Below are 16,459 nucleotides of genomic sequence, written 5' to 3'. Positions count from 1 at the left end.
TTAGTCACCTGTACAAAAAAAAAATTCAAATGAGGTTTTAGACATGACCTAACATTTACAAATTCATGTTGGTTCACTGCAATCAACTGAAATGTGTAAAGCTTTTCAGTCACCTTATCCTTAATTATAGACTCTACTGATTTCCTGGCAACAGATGTTAGGCTAACAGGTCTATAATTACCTGGCTGCACTCTCTCACCTTTCTTATGTGGCTGAGTGGTCTGCAAAATATTCCAATCTAAAGGTAATGTTTCTGAATGAGGAGAACTTTGGAAGAATGTAGTTAGGGCATTCAGAATGTTCTGATCAAATTCTTTTTGGTCATTGGACAGAAAAGGTCTGATCCTAGGAATGTCACCCTTCAGTGTATTTATTTTCATCAATCAGTCTTTTCTAAATATTAGTTTGGTTAGGTCCTCTTTCCAATTCAATATTAGTTTCCTTGCAATGTCTAGCTTACTGACTTCACAAATGTAAATACTGATTCAGCATTATTATTCAACACATTCACCATTTTATATTTGCATTGACAATATCACTGTCGTTTTTCAGAAGGTCCACATTATTACTGACTGCCATACCTTCCTGAATATTGTTACATTCTCTGTGAAGATAGAACATTTAACTGGATATTCAAATTTCTTTTTAATAGTTGAAAAGGGTGACGATGTTTTAGTGTAACTACTGTAAACAAATGACTGAAAACATTTTTGTAGAAAGAAGCATACCCTATATATCATCATTACACTGTATTCTTCACCAAATTACAATCTTTGTAGCAAATAATCCAGTTTCTCTCAGTATCCAGTATTGATCTGTTTTGCTGAGCAATAATGTCAATTGACCACCTCCAGCGAATCCCATAGTTTTTAGCATTTCCTATATTCACTGCCAGCAGGAAAGCCAGGTCTGTGGATTGTCCCCCTCTAAAGCAACTCTTCAATTTCCAAGAATCCTTCGACTGCTGCAGACAGTTGCCCTCTTCCACCTGAATTGTGGTAGTTCATAAAATCTCTGCCATCCACGTACAAATGTTCTCTAATATTCCTTAATTTGTAGGGAAATTTTTGAACTGATCTCAATAATAGCATCTTCTGCACTCTTCCCTATAGCAATGTGAAATACATTAGCCTTACATCCCAGAACTGCTGATTAGTTATTCTTGAGCCCAACACTCACTCTTTTCATGAATAGTTTACACTATAGCTGTTTACATTTCTCCGGTGCTTTGGGAGACTCACATCTCCACTGTGAATCCAGGCTTCTACCATTGCTTCCAAGTATAAATAAATATGTTGTGGTTCTGTTCGCCGAGCTGGAAATTTGTGTTGCAGACGTTTCGTCCCCTGTCTAGGTGACATCCTCAGTGCTTGGGAGCCTGTGAAGCGCTTGTGTGTTGTTTTCTCCAGCATTTATAGTGGTTTGTCTCTGCCGTTTCCGGTTGTCAGTTCCAGCTGTCCGCTGCAGTGGCCCGTATGTTGGGTCCAGGTCGATGTGTTTGTTGATAGAATCTGTGGATGAGTGCCATGCCTCTAGGGAAGCCCTGGCTGTTCTCTGTTTGGCTTGTCCTATAATAGTAGTGTTGTCCCAGTCGAACTCATGTTGCTTGTCATCTATGTGTGTGGCTACTAAGGATAGCTGGTCGTGTCGCTTCGTGGCTAGTTGGTGTTCATGGATATGGATCGTTAGCTGTCTTTCTGTCTGTCCTATGTAGTGTTTTGTGCAGTTCTTGCATGGGATTTTGTACACTATGTTGGTTTTGCTCATGCTGGGTATCGGCTCCTTTATCCTGGTGAGTTGTTGCCCGAGAGTGGCTGTTGGTTTGTGTGCTGTTATGAGTCCTAGTGGTCGCAGTAGTCTGGCTGTCAGTTCAGAAATGTTCTTGATGTATGGTAACGTGGCTAGTCCTTTGGGTTGTGGCATGTCCTCATTCTGTTGTCTTTCCCTTAGGCATCTGTTGATGAAATTGCGGGGCTATCCGTTTTTGCCAAATATATATATTCTTCCTCTTTTTGCAGTTCAGATGTGCTGCAGTGTGTTGTGGCCCTTTAGAACAGTGTCTTGATGCAACATTTGTGTGTTGGGATGGTTGTTTTCGTAGTTCAGGACTTGGTCTGTGTGTGTGGCTTTCCTGTATACCTTTGTGGTGAATTCTCCGTTCGGTGTTCTCTGTACCATCACGTCTAGGAATGGGAGTTGGTTGTCCTTTTCTTCCTCTCTAGTGAATCTGATTCCTGTGAGTGTGGCATTGATGATCCGGTGTGTGTTTTCTATTTTGGTGTTTTTAATGATTACAAAGGTGTCACTAAAAGAAAAAATGGCCAAACTAACACAACAACAGAGAGGACACCACAACACACACCTGGGTTAGAAACCTCTCCCACAGACAGCCCACAGACACGGAAGGAACAATACTGGCCAAGGGACTTGACTATAACCACAGGGACACCAAGACAGCAGACTTCCTAGCAGCACTAGAATGCACACTCAGAAACAATGGACTGACAGAAGAGACACAACAAACAGTGAGACAAAGTATCGTACCTCTGATAACAAGGAAAAGACAAACACAAAGAGAGGACAAACACAAGGAGAGGGAAGCACTAAAAACACTAAGAAATGATAAGAACATAATCATACTACCAGCAGACAAAGACAGAATAACGGTCATCCTGGACAAAGCAGAGTACATCCAGAAAGCGCAACAACTACTTGCAGATACCAACACCTACCAAAAGAGAGAGTTTGACCCCACCCCACAGCTCACCAATAGGATAAACAACACACTGAGGAACCTACAAAAAAATGGACAGATAACCAGGTCGGACCTACAGAGAATGAAACCTGAAAGCAACACCACCCCCAGATTCTATGGACTACCTAAAGTGCACAAACCAGACATCCCACTCCGACCCATCGTATCGCTACCAGGGACACCATCACACAAACTGGATAAAGAACTACAACAGAAACTGAAACACATGATCAGCAGATCCAGACACTATACAGTCAACACAGGAATTCTTGGACATAGACAAGGAAGAAACTATGGTCTCATTCGATGTAACAGCACTGTTCACCTCTATTGACAAAACCCTATCCAGAGAAACAATAGCCAACCTGCTGGACATACAGAACAGACAACAGGACATTGAACCTATCAACAAAGACAGCATACTCAAACTACTGGACCTGTGCCTCACAACACACTTCACATTCAACAACCAAATACATGAACAAATCAACGGCACACCCATCTCTGGACTCATAGCAGAAGCGGTAATGCAAAGATTAGAACAGTCTTATCGCAAATTCAACCCAAACTCTGGGTCAGATATGTAGATGACACCTTTGTAATCATTAAAAACACAGAAATAGAAAACACACACCAGATCATCAACGCCACACTCACAGGAATCCAATTCACTAGAGAGGAAGAAAAGGACAACCAACTCCCATTCTTAGATGTGATGGTACAGAGAACACCGAACGGAGAATTCACCGCAAAGGTATACAGGAAAGCCACACACACAGACCAAGTCCTGAATTACGAAAACAACTACCCCAACACACACAAAAGAAGTTGCATCAAGACACTGTTCAAAAGGGCCATAACACACTGCAGCACAACCTGAACTGCAAAAAGAGGAAGAAGAACACCTCTACAATATATTCCAAAAACGGATACCTCCGCAATTTCATCAACAGATGCCTAAGGGAAAGACAACGGAATGAGGACATGCCACAACCCAAAGGACTAGCCACGTTACCATACATCAAGAACATTTCTGAACTGACAGCCAGACTACTACGACCACTAGGACTCATAACAGCACACAAACCAACAGCCACTCTCAGACAACTCACCAGGACAAAAGGACCCGATACCCAGCATGAGCAAAACCAACGTCGTGTACAAAATCCCATGCAAGGACTGCACAAAACACTACATAGGACAAACAGAAAGACAGCTAATGATCCGTATCCATGAACATCAACTAGACACAAAACGACACGACCAGCTATCCTTAGTAGCCACACACAGATGACAAGCAACATGAGTTCGACTGGGACAACACTACTATTATAGGACAAGCCAAACAGAGAACAGCCAGGGAATTCCTAGAGGCATGGCATTCATCCACAGATTCAATCAATAAGCACATCGACCTGGACCCAATATACCGACCACGGCAACGGACAGCTGGAACTGACAACCGGAAGTGGCAGATTCAAACCACTACAAATGCCGGAGGAAAGATCACAGAAGCGCTTCACAGGAGGCTCCCAAGCACTGAGGATGTCACCTAGACAGGGGCCGAAACGTCTGCAACACAAATTCCCAGCTCGGCGAACAGAACCACAACAACGAGCACCTGAGCTACAAATCTTCTCTCAAACTATAAATAAATACCTTGTACATCCCTTTCCACTAAAACAATCAAAGCCTTCCTTCCACCTTTTAATAATCAAACCATTCAAACAGATCACATGACTGCTTCAATTAATCCAAAATTTATAAATACAGTTCCAAAACAATTTAATACACATTGTAAAAAATACATATCATAATGATATCCCTTGCGAATCTCTTTGCATATTATTTTCAGTGGCACTTATAATTTGCTTTGGCACCCCTTGCTTTCTGTGTGTCTTTTCTATTAGCCAGAACCTGTCCTGCTTTTTATATACTACTTTTCTTCATTTGCTGTCTCTTAACACTTCAAAAATTCAGTAACCATCTGGAATAAAAAGGTAGCTTGATGATGACTACATAGCCACTATTAATTGGCACTAAACTGTGTCTGGTTCATTAATGTCCTTCATGGAGAGAAATCTACCACCCTTACCCAGTCTAATTTAGATATGACTCCAGACTTCAAGGAGTGTGGTTGACTTTTAACTATGTTTTGGGATGGGCAATAAATATAGACCTGGCTAGCAATGGCTACATCCCTTGAATTAATTCAAATAAAACACTTTTCTTCTGGACAAGTAGAGCTCTTGTATAAAATGACTCCAGATTAAAAAAAAGAGGCATTGGCCTCGTAGTATATGGGCAGAACGGTGGTTCATTGGGTTGCACTGCTGCCTCACAGCACCAGGGACCTGGGTTTGATTCCAGCATTGTTCAATTGTCTGTGGAGTTTAAAATCAACGAGGTAAAAACAATGACTGCAGATGCTGGAAACCAGATTCTGGATTAGTGGTGCTGGAAGAGCACAGCAATTCAGGCAGCATCCGAGGACAGGCAAAATCGACGTTTCGGGCAAAAGCCCTTCATCAGGAATGATTGCACATTCTCCCCAGATGCTCCGGCTTCCTCCCACAATCCAACGGTGTGCAGGTCAGGTGGATTGGCTATGCTAAATTGCCCATAGTGTTAGGTGCATTAATCAGAGGGAAATGGGTGGGTTACTCTTCAGAGGGTTCGTGCGGACATTTTAGGCCAAATGGCCTGTTTCCACACTGTAGGGAATCTAATCTAATCACATCAATTACTTAAAGTAATTACTCTTTTTTTGAATACTTCCCTTTGTTTAAACTATTGCCTTACCTATAAATAACTTTAAATTAACTGTACATAACTTAATATCACACCTCTTGTCTCATTGATATGAATTTCTTACACAAATTTAAAAATGCTAGTTTGCACTTTAGGAACTTTTAAGAATGGTTCGCTTCTGATTGATCCAAGGGAAGGTACTGTCAAGGAACACAACAAATTATGTAGGATTATATTCCTATGGTTATAAATGTATCCTAACAAATCTGAGCAGTTGCACTGGATATTTACAATATGTATCAAATTATTAGTAGACATATTAACAGAACAAAATAGGTAATGCAGCATTGCTTTGATTTTGAAGATAGTGTTTATTATGTCAAAATAGTACCACAACAGAAAAAATATGCACATTTTCAAAAGCAATGCTATAATACAGCATTTGGACAAATTTCAACAATTCTTTAAATGTCAGATATACAGTTTAAAAAAATATTTTTTACAATATGCAGTGAAATTATAGACATACTTTATATAAGAATGACATTACAATTTTCTTCACCCAAAATACACACAGGACGTTCTCACTGATGGCCTCTCTCCATGCTTGGCACTTCTGTTTCAAATAAATGAACTGCCTTTGACAAACCATCAGGAATAAGTCCAATGAATGACTCAGTCAGATGAGCACACATCACTGTTAAGGTAATTATTCAAATTCATTATAAAACAGTTATAATTACAGCATCATTTCATAAGAAAACACCTTTTCTCTATTCAAAGTGTCAGTAGTACAATCTGCAGCACCTATTTTTAAAAACAACCCAATGTCTCTAATTTACATAGCTTTTACTTTCAGATATCAAATTTCTCCTCACAGATGCAATGCCCACTTTCATCATAATCATCTTTGGTCACAACCAAGTCCATGAAATCTGAACTTTCAGACAGCAGTTTTCCACCTTCCCAAGAATATGTGATAGGGCTGCAAGAAAGAACAACCACTTTGTTACTGCTTCATTAAACATGGAAATGATATCATAGAAATCACATGACTTTCATAAGAGACTCTCATTTTCAGAGCAAAATTTCTAAGCCTGGCAAAATACAACTCTAATCAGTAAGAAAGGTATGAAAATTGCATATTTCATTAAGGGAGAATTGCCAGTTCAAGAACTGAACTATTCTAGTGCGAGAAATGCACTGTATTTTGCCCCAAAATGGTACCAAGTATTTTTAAGGGACAAAGCTTATATGGACTGTAGGAAGTGAGATCACTTACATATGCCCTTATTTCCTTATTGGGATTTCCTAATGACCCTTTCCTTTTACTCCAGTACACTCACTTGCCGGAGGGAGGGAGAGTTCTTCAAGGAGCCATGAATGAAACCCTGCATTCTTTTCACTGATAGTGCCTGGACGCAGGTATATATAATAGCCAGTATATATAATAGTCATTCGAGTGAAACAACAAGGAAGCATCATAAAAGAGAAGGGTAGGTAGCATGAAGGGGTATTTGAACGCAAAAATCAGGCAAACAACCAAGTGTGCACTGCATTCATTTTGAAAATGTAAAGTTGTCAGCTAATTCATCATCCCACCAGATATTTCTGCTAATGACCTTTTATACAATGATCCGTATCATTGTTGTATACAAACACTTGCAAATATACTTGTGATAACACAGAATAAATACAGCCTTGAAATCTCCTTCATGTATTTGTGTTAGCATGTATTATAGAATATGAATGTGGGTTTTATTGCTATTCTCTGTTTTATGTAAGAATCATTCCAATCTCCCTGTAAAACATTATGATTGTGAGGTAATAACCCCACTTCTGTGATAATTCACAGCTAATTACCAAAAATAAAGCGTAGGACAATTTAAAATGTTCACAGGAGACACTTTACAATGTTTTTGACGAGCTACTAACTGGATTGTTTAAAAACTACTTAAAATTAGGAAAAATGTGAGAGTTATAAATGAGCCTAACAGGATCCCATACTGGGGCTATATTTCAGCTTAACAGAGTGGTGTCAGCAGATACTGTGGGAAGACAAAGTCAACTAGCCCTTCCATAACTGGCACACACAATGCATAGTAGAACAGGAAAAAAAATGTGCATAAAATGTTCACAGAAGGCAGTCTACACGCTCAAGCAATGCTTTTAAAATAAAGTACTCATGGTATATCGACGACAAAACTTACTTCTCAGGTAGCAGAACAGATACATCATAATCACACGGAGTAAGAGAACGGACATCAGCATAAACACGATCTCGGAATCCCGGTAAGAGGGTATTGCCACCAGTCAGAATGATATTCTTGTAAAAATGTGGATGCATTTCTGCTTTGAGAAAAAACAGGTTTGATTTTTCTTAAAAATAGGATATGAACATGATAAAAGGAAATCATAGATACCTAAATACTGAATACAAATTATAATAATGCAGTTGGATGAGCACATCAAAAAAAAAATTAAAATCTCTGTTTGCAAATTTCACCACAGCCTTGTAACTCAGATACCTACACTCCTTCAATTATGGCCTCCTAAGCATCCTTAATTTTCACTGCTTCACCATTGTGAGGTCCTGCGCCCTGGAACACCCTCCCTAAGCATCTCAGTTTCTCTATTCTCTAAGACGTTCTCAAAATCTACCTCTTTGCTCTAATCCTATCCTAATCGCTTCTTAAGCAGCTCAGTGTCAAATTTTGAATGATAGTACTCTTGTGAAGTGCCTAAGGGCATTAAGCTGTTAAAAGGTATTATCTAAACCCTGGTGGCTTTCACTGCTGCCTGAATGCAGATTAGGACTCAGACAATATATATGCAAAATGTGAGATGAAACATGGTTTTCATTCCTGAAGCTACTCACCTTCAGGTAAACTTTGCACTGAATGAACTATTGCTTCTGGTATTCCCATCTCCTGAATACCAATGTCAGAAGGATGAAAGAGAATTTCAGGAACAGCAAATCTCTCATTAGTTAGACGCAGAATCTGTTCACTTGTCTTGTATTTTCCACTGAAAACCATCTCTTCCAGAGGCTAAATGAGAAAAAAAATTAAGAAACTAATATAATTAAAAATTCATTTTAAAAAAGCAACGTCGCCTGTTTGGAAGTCCTAAGATTATTACAGGCTATTTGTCAACAGCTAAATAGAAATATGAATAAGTTCAGCAACTTAGCATGAGCACTATTCCGCAGTTAAAAAGCATGTTATTCAAATAATTTGCATTAAATAATGCAGCTAACGGCGATTGAAGATAGCAAGTGTTAGAGGAAGCAATGCAAGAAAACAAGCGAGAGAACGGGAAGTAAAGAATCAGCCAAAGCAAGAACAGTTAACAGCATGAGCTGGATGTGAAATATGAAGCAGCACAAGAAGTGTCTTCACCATCATGGATAAGCTTTAGTCTTGTGCATCCGGGATCCATTATCAACATCCTGAGATTTACCACTGAACTGAACTAGCTATTCGGGAGTCCAAACGTTTTCTTAAACATACATCCCATGAGGCGGTTACCACACTACCATAAAAGCTCCAGGAAGGGAGAGAATTGCAAACAGGCAGACAGGGTAGGAGGTTCAGGAATCTGATCCAGGGCAGAGTAAGAACCAAAGCCCTAATACACCAGAAGACAACTGCAAACGAGATGAAGGAAAAGTAGAAGAGTAGAGATGCCACAGTCAAAGGAATTTGATAGTAGCTATGTGTAAAGATGAATAGATATTATTAAAGTAAGTTACTAATTGGGGCTAGTCCTAAAAGATGTTGGGAAATTTGGAAATTTGGAAATTGGTTGCTGGGGAACATGAATTGGAATAAGAACATTGATTAAACTTTGCCTTGAAAAATCAAACATGCTTTACTTATTTTGAATTTTCTAGATCAGAAATCTTGTTTCTCATCTAAAATTTCAAACATTTAACAAACTATATATTAAAGCAACCTTCTCAACTTCAGGCACAGAAATGCCCATTTGGAGTTGTAAAAGTAATGGTAATCAGAGCAGATGGTCTATCTCTCAACTCAATCCAAAACAGGACTTTGCAGCTGTAGGGAGGATGTATAAGCAAAGGCTTAAAGGAAACCCAGTACTTAACATAATAATATCCTGATTGATGATGGGCAAATTGCACAGTGGCTTTGTATTTGATTACTAGTCTGCACTGCATCCTGGAGAAGTTGCCCAGAGCATAATCATAAAAGATAATCTTACATCAAACAGTTCAACTTTGCATCCTCAAAAAACTGATTTGCCGGTGAACAATATTCCAGGTCTATTACGTAACCATGGAAGCAATGTGCATTTACAAGCCTCAAAAGATCAAATTGCAATGCTTAGCTCAAGAATTTCCCATATCAAAGAAGGTTTCAAACACATTACACCGTTCTCTTACTAACAACAAACGGTACTGGCAAATGTTTGATTTTCAGTGTAGATGGAGGTTTCCCAGGAGTTACAAATCGATCCACTGCTTTTTTTGATATATTTTATTGACCTAGACAACATACAGCACTTCAAATTTGCAGTTGACTTCGAAATACTGAGAGTTGTGAGAAGGATAATGATCAATGTCATGAGGCCACAGACTGAGAAATAGGTGGTCATGCGGCATATGTAAAGCGATATATTTTAGTAGGAATAACAAGGAAAAGGAATATAAAATAAATGGCAAGAGTTATGGAATAGACGGACTCAAGAGTATGCATGCAGTCATTTGAACATGACAGGACAAGATGAGCAACTGGTTCACAAAACGACTATGAACATTTATAAAAGTGTGGTTGAACCCTCAATCCGAACACTATTTTAGGAAGGACATGAACAATTTAGACAGGGTGCAGAATAGTTTACAAAATTATTTCAGAGAATGAGAAGCTTCAGTTATGGGGCAGATTGAACATGTTTGCATTGAACATGTTCAGTTTTTTTTGAAGTGTTCAAAATCATGGGGAATTTAGGCAAAGTAGATAGGGAAATGTTCCAAAGAACTAGAGAATATCAATCTAAACGTAAGTGGAAAAAGAACCATTTGCAACATATGGATCTGGAATGCAATATGAGAGTGTGTGAAGCAGACAGATTTAATCATATGAAAGACTGCATCTTTCAAGAAGTGGCAAATACCATTGGATTTTTGTGATCAGACCAAGCTCCACATTTCTCTCTGGCACCTCTTCTCCCAGCTCCTTCAGAATTGAGGAATGAACCCAAAATGCAACTTCTCAGTGCAGGATAATTGGGGGAAGTCAAGCCACACCCTTTCCCTTTTTTGATGACAATTAAGATTGCATTCTGTTAAGTTTAATGTCCCAAATTTTACTATTATTCACTTTCCAGCGAGTGGCAATTCTTTGCTGAATGTGAATTGCTATCCAATCACCAACCCATGGAACAATGATCATCCCCACTTTGACTCATCACACCAGCCAATCCCCAAACTTGACAGTAATAATTCCACAGTAATCAGTCCCACCTTGAACACCGCCCACAACTATGAAACTTCATAATGCCACCAACAACAATAATCATCACATCTCAACTCCCCAACAGTAACTACTCCAACTCAATCCCCTTTACACACAACATCCAACGCCTCACCCTACCTGACACTATTCTCCTCCCTCCCTGACTGGTACGGGCTGGGACGAGGGTGCATATTGCCTGTAGTTTGGGTGGCTTCTAAGCAATTCTGCAAGTTTTAAACTCGCACTAATTTACTTAAAGTTACACTGTTCAGCCAGCTTTACAGCATCGATGAAAATCCCAATTCTGTATGGTTCTCACCAATCATGGACTAGTATAGGCAAAGTAAACTGTTCAGACATTTAACTTCCACGGTTGTGAACATGTTGGGACTTCCTTAAGGCTCCAAGTTGCATCCATATTGCAAGTTGAATTGGAAGTCTCTTCCTGTATTGCAAGATCTAGGCAATGGTTTTTAAAAAGGAATTGAATAAAGATTAACGGCAGAAGTAAAATTTTCTCTGAACCATGGACTACAGTGAGAGGAGTGGGGAGAGAAACATTTTTAAATCTTTCCTGAGATGTTAACATCACCAACATGATAAGTATTTGTTGCCTATTGCTAATGGTCCTTCAATTGAGTGGCAGAGGGCAGCCAACTCATAACAATGGGTCTGGACTGACCAGGTCAGACCAAAGTAAACATCGCAGAGAGAAATTTAAACTTTAAAAAAATAAATTTAAGAATCTGAGAAACTTTAAATACTAGATTCCAAGCATCATAGGTGAGGCTTATACTTGATAGAAAACATGATTTTGAACACTTCAAGTAAAAACTGAACATGTTCAATGCAAACATGTTTAATCTGCCCCATAACTGAAGCTTCTCATTCTCTGAAACAATATGGATTGCTGATAAAACATTTGGAATTTAACCCTCACTAATCGAGATGTGAGCCTAAAGTACAAGAACAAGATATGACAAGCACTTTCAAGAAAAGAAGGTTGCACCAATGGCAGACAAGCATTATTCAGATATCAAAAGGGTTCGATTGCTCGAGACCCAACAGTGCTGCAGTCAGCTATTCATATAAAGGTCTGTCAATCTGCAGTGTGACCTGATAAACAAGATGCTGGTTCACCATGTCATTATTCCTGTGTTGTGGTATTATTGCGTCAATGTGAACAAACCATATAGGACAAAAAGTGACTTTCCAAATGAAGTCTGCAACACAAAGCCAAAGTAATCAGAAAAATGATGAAATTTTAATGTTTACATAAATAAATGGCTGCTGCGATATAGCAATATCCTTATGTCACTGACATACATGCAACTGTAAAAATCACAAACACGCACAAAGTTAGACAAAACTGATATCTCTCAGACTTTCATTTGAAATTATTCGAATGGGGACCTGTACACACAAAACTTTGTATGTATTTGCATGCTTTGAGTACTGCTGTCTCCAGGACTCCAACCTAAACACTGATGTGCTAATTAGTTTATATTTTAAACTTGACAGATTATATTACATTTCCTAGCTTCCCTGCAGTAGCACTGGATGAACAGTGGCAGTTAGTGAATAATTCAGGTGAACAATGGAACGGTGTTGTGATGGAAATGAGTTGAGATGAAATGTCAAAGTTCCATCTCTGTGCACTGATAGTTAAAGAATGACTTATTCAGATGACTTACCTTACAGAACCCCTTCTTGATTGTGCTGAAGTCTGGAAGCACATAATCTCTCATAACAGTGTTTGCTTTACCTTTTAGCCTAGATAAAATTTTAAAATTCCAATTATTCTTCTGATGCATTTAATAAAATATTTTCATCTGATTTCATGAATGACATAAGGAATGTCTTCACTTTTCTAATTAGAATACCAATATCTCCGTGTTAAGAATTTGCACAGGTTTCTCTTTTCCTTCAGGCAGGATCATCTGCATGGGAGACTGTCTACAAATCATCAAACTCAAGTAACTAACACTTTTTGCCAACTACAGTTTCACCCAGTTGACCTACTTACAGTAATTTACGAATAATGATCTCTCACTTTCTAAACACACATCACATTCTTCCTCATCAAATAAACACAGCATTCCAAAACTTTGAATAATTAGCATTCCGCCTGTTACTTTTAATGGTGAAGGCAAACTTTTAAATTGTTTGCCTCTAATGTATTTTCAAAAAGTTTATCTCCACCACTCTACCTCCCTTGTAGACGCGGAGGTACTAGTGTTGGACAGGGGTGAACAATGTCAAACTCATTTCATCTGATGTAGAGGCTATGCTCCAAAAGTTTGAAATTTCAAATAAACCTGTTGGACTATAACCTGGTGAGATGTGACTTCTGCTCATGTAGATGTTTAATGATGACACTCCCACTTCTCTACCAGAAGGGGATGACTCTGCATCATAGAACAGGGCTTCAACATCAGTTAGAGGCATTCCTGAAGGATTGATCATATGGCATTTGCAAATGTTAATGCATTTAAATTGGTTGGTACCCAGCAGCTGAGTTTTTTTTTTGCTTGTGGTTTTGTGCCAACGGTTGGTCTGCGCCAATTTCTCATTAGACAGTTCTAACGAGAAACCTGAGGTGAAGTTAAGATCAATTGTGAAGATGAAAAGCTGTAGAACTGACTAATATTTTGGCTTAACTCAGATCCAGCGCATTTACTTACTGTGCTATTTCCATGTCTTTGTAGAAGTCTTGGGAAACATAACACACATCCTCCTTCACTTGATTAATAACATGCGTCTCATCCATCACATGCAACTGTCTAAAGAGAGAGAGCTCAATCAACACATTTTAGTGTTTGCACAGCTGATTTACCATTTGAATTAAATAGAAATAGGCATAGATCATCAATATAACAATCAAATATTCTTGGGAATGAATACCAATCCAAATTATTCATTTAGCATATTGATAAATTGTTTGATACAATGTGCTAAATCACTAGAGTATCTGATATCACATATTTGATGATAATTGTTAGATAGTAGAAACAGATGTCCTATTAAAATGTCAAGTTATATTTACCACCTTTTAATGTCATGATCCCCAAACAGACCATCACTTTAAAAAAAAAGACACTGAAATCCTCAGTTATTGAAGAAACCGCACAAGTTCTCATATTTTACATCTTTTACTGTAAGAAATGAAAAGCAGCACTGAATAAACAGTACTTAATAGGCAATGAATACTCTACAAAAATAACTTTCAAATAAACACTTAAAACAAAAAAAAAAATCTTCCTGCAGTCATATCTTACTTTGTCCCTCAAGGAGACACTCCCTTCCTCACAGATCCGGTCTGAACTTTTTTTCAACTACCTTTTCCTTTTGTAGCCAGATCATTTCTGATCCTCGAACTGACTTGCATGTTGTGGTTAGCCTGTAGATCCCTTCCTTTAGTCAAAGATATGTGAAGTTTGCAACTTCGATCTCTTCAATAGGAACATTTTTGTGTCAAGAACCAAAGAGACTTGCCACCCCTAGCCCTCTCTGCTCTATTTTGGACTGAACCTGTCTGTGAATTTCAGTGATACTTGTTAGAAAGCCACCTTGCCATCTGATTCATAATGACCATGGACTCTTCCACTCAAACTCCATCTCTAAGACATGAATCCCTTGGACTTTTATCCAGGTAGAAATGGCTATCATTTAGATTTGCAACAGAATTCTTAAAATTAATTAAGCAGTTAAAAGTATAATTATTTATAAAATTAAACTTTCCTAGCAATTCCCTGGGACTTGGAGATCCATAATCAATTCACAGCAGCGTAGCTGTTCCTGGTTCCTGCTTTCCAAGTATGAATATCTTGCACTTTCTCCAAAGCGAAACAACCTTGGTCTCCAACAACAACCAGCCACACAGGTTCTATTTACTCCATTTTACCCTAAATCCCAAAAATATGGTAATCATAAAAAACCTCAACTTTTTAACAATAATCTTCCTGTTGGCAAAGTTTAATATCCTTCTATCATTTTTTCCCCATCAGAATTTTTTAGTCCACATTTATAATTTGTTTTATCTGAACTCTAACTACAGAATCTGATCAAGGTTCCTACAAATTGTTAGGTTGATTAAAGTGGTGTTATAGTAATGTCACTAGTATCCAGAGGTGTTTAAGCCATAGGTTCAAACTCCATCATAGCAACTGGTTTAATTTAAATTAATAAAGCTAGTCCCTGTAACTGTGATCATGAACCATTGGTTTTCATAAATCCCACTACTTAATTCTATTACAAATCATTCTGTGGTCTGGCTGACATATGATCCATATCCTAAGCATGTGGTGGACTCTTAATTGCCATCTGTATCTTTCCAGCAAGCCATTCAGTTCAACAGCAATTAGAGATGGACAAAATTGCTGCCATTGCCAGCAATGCCGATATCCCATAAAAAAAAGTCAAACAAATCAGTTCAAAGGAAATTGGGCTGGACGTTAAGTAAGCCTCAAAAAAAAAGTTTTCATGCAGCCATAACTGCAACTTCAAGGTTGTTTTTAATTGCATATTTCAAAATAGCATAGTTACATTTGCAATTTGACTGATCTGTCATTGTGTATTTTACTACATTCAGTAAGTTCATGAAGTTCTCAACCACTGCCAAAAGCCTGAGCTTCAGCTTGTCCAGGCTGATGACACTGAACTGAGTTAGAGAGACATAGAGATGTACAGCATGGAAACAGACCCTTCAGTCCAACCCGTCCATTCCGACCAGATATCCCAACCCAATCTAGTCCCACCTGCCACCACCCGGCCCATATCCCTCCAAACCCTTCCTATTCATATACCCATCCAGATGCCTTTTAAATGTACCAATTGTACCAGCCTCCACCACTTCGCCTGGCAGCTCATTCCATACACGTACCACCCACTGTGTGAAAACGTTGCCCCTTATGTCTCTTTTATACCTTTCCGCTCTCACCCTAAACCTATGTCCTCTAGTTCTGGACTGCTCCACCCCAGCGAAAAGTCTTTGTCTATTTATCCTATCCATGCCCCTCATGATTTTGTAAACCTCTATAATGTCAACCCTCAGTCTCCTACGTCCAGGGAAAACAGCCCCAACCTATTCAACCTCTCTCTATAGCCCAAAGCCTCCAACCCTGGCAACATCCTTGTAAATCTTTTCTGAACTCTTTCAAGCTTCACAACATCTTTCCGATAAGAAGGTGACCAGAATTGCATGCAATATTCCAAAAGTGGCCTAACCAATGGCCTGTACAGCCGCAACATGACCTCCCAACTCCTGTACTCAATACTCTGACCAATAAAGGAAAGCAACCAAAACTCCTTCTTCACTATCCTATCTACCTGCGACTCCACTTTCAAGGAGCTATGAACCTGCTCTCCAAGGTCTCTTTGTTCAGCAACACTCCCCAAGACCTTATCATTAAGTGTATAACTCCTGCTAAAATTTGCTTTCCCAAAATGCAGCACCTCGCATTTATTTAAATCA

The 16,459-nt window shown here is 38.8% G+C and overlaps 1 protein-coding gene across 1 annotated transcript in view; it reads right to left on the bottom strand.

Moving 5' to 3' along the window:
• Positions 1-5,857: 5,857 nt before the first annotated feature.
• actr6 (actin related protein 6) overlaps positions 5,858-16,459 on the bottom strand; it is a 28,086-nt gene continuing 17,484 nt past the window's right edge. Inside the window, exons 7-11 of the mRNA XM_043713616.2 lie at positions 13,671-13,769; positions 12,681-12,759; positions 8,385-8,556; positions 7,717-7,855; positions 5,858-6,491 (exon numbers count right to left, since the gene is read on the bottom strand). Of these exons, the coding sequence (XP_043569551.1) occupies positions 6,362-6,491; positions 7,717-7,855; positions 8,385-8,556; positions 12,681-12,759; positions 13,671-13,769 (619 nt within the window). The 3' untranslated portion in view covers positions 5,858-6,361. The remainder of the gene's footprint in view (positions 6,492-7,716; positions 7,856-8,384; positions 8,557-12,680; positions 12,760-13,670; positions 13,770-16,459) is intronic.

This window comes from Chiloscyllium plagiosum, unplaced genomic scaffold (genome assembly GCF_037043375.1).
Source record: "Chiloscyllium plagiosum isolate Xiang-an unplaced genomic scaffold, Cpla_swu_hap1 HiC_scaffold_23, whole genome shotgun sequence".
Classification (NCBI taxonomy): domain Eukaryota; kingdom Metazoa; phylum Chordata; class Chondrichthyes; order Orectolobiformes; family Hemiscylliidae; genus Chiloscyllium; species Chiloscyllium plagiosum.
The sequence above is the reverse complement of the archived record's forward strand: the minus strand, read 5'-3'. Positions and strand labels throughout refer to the sequence as shown.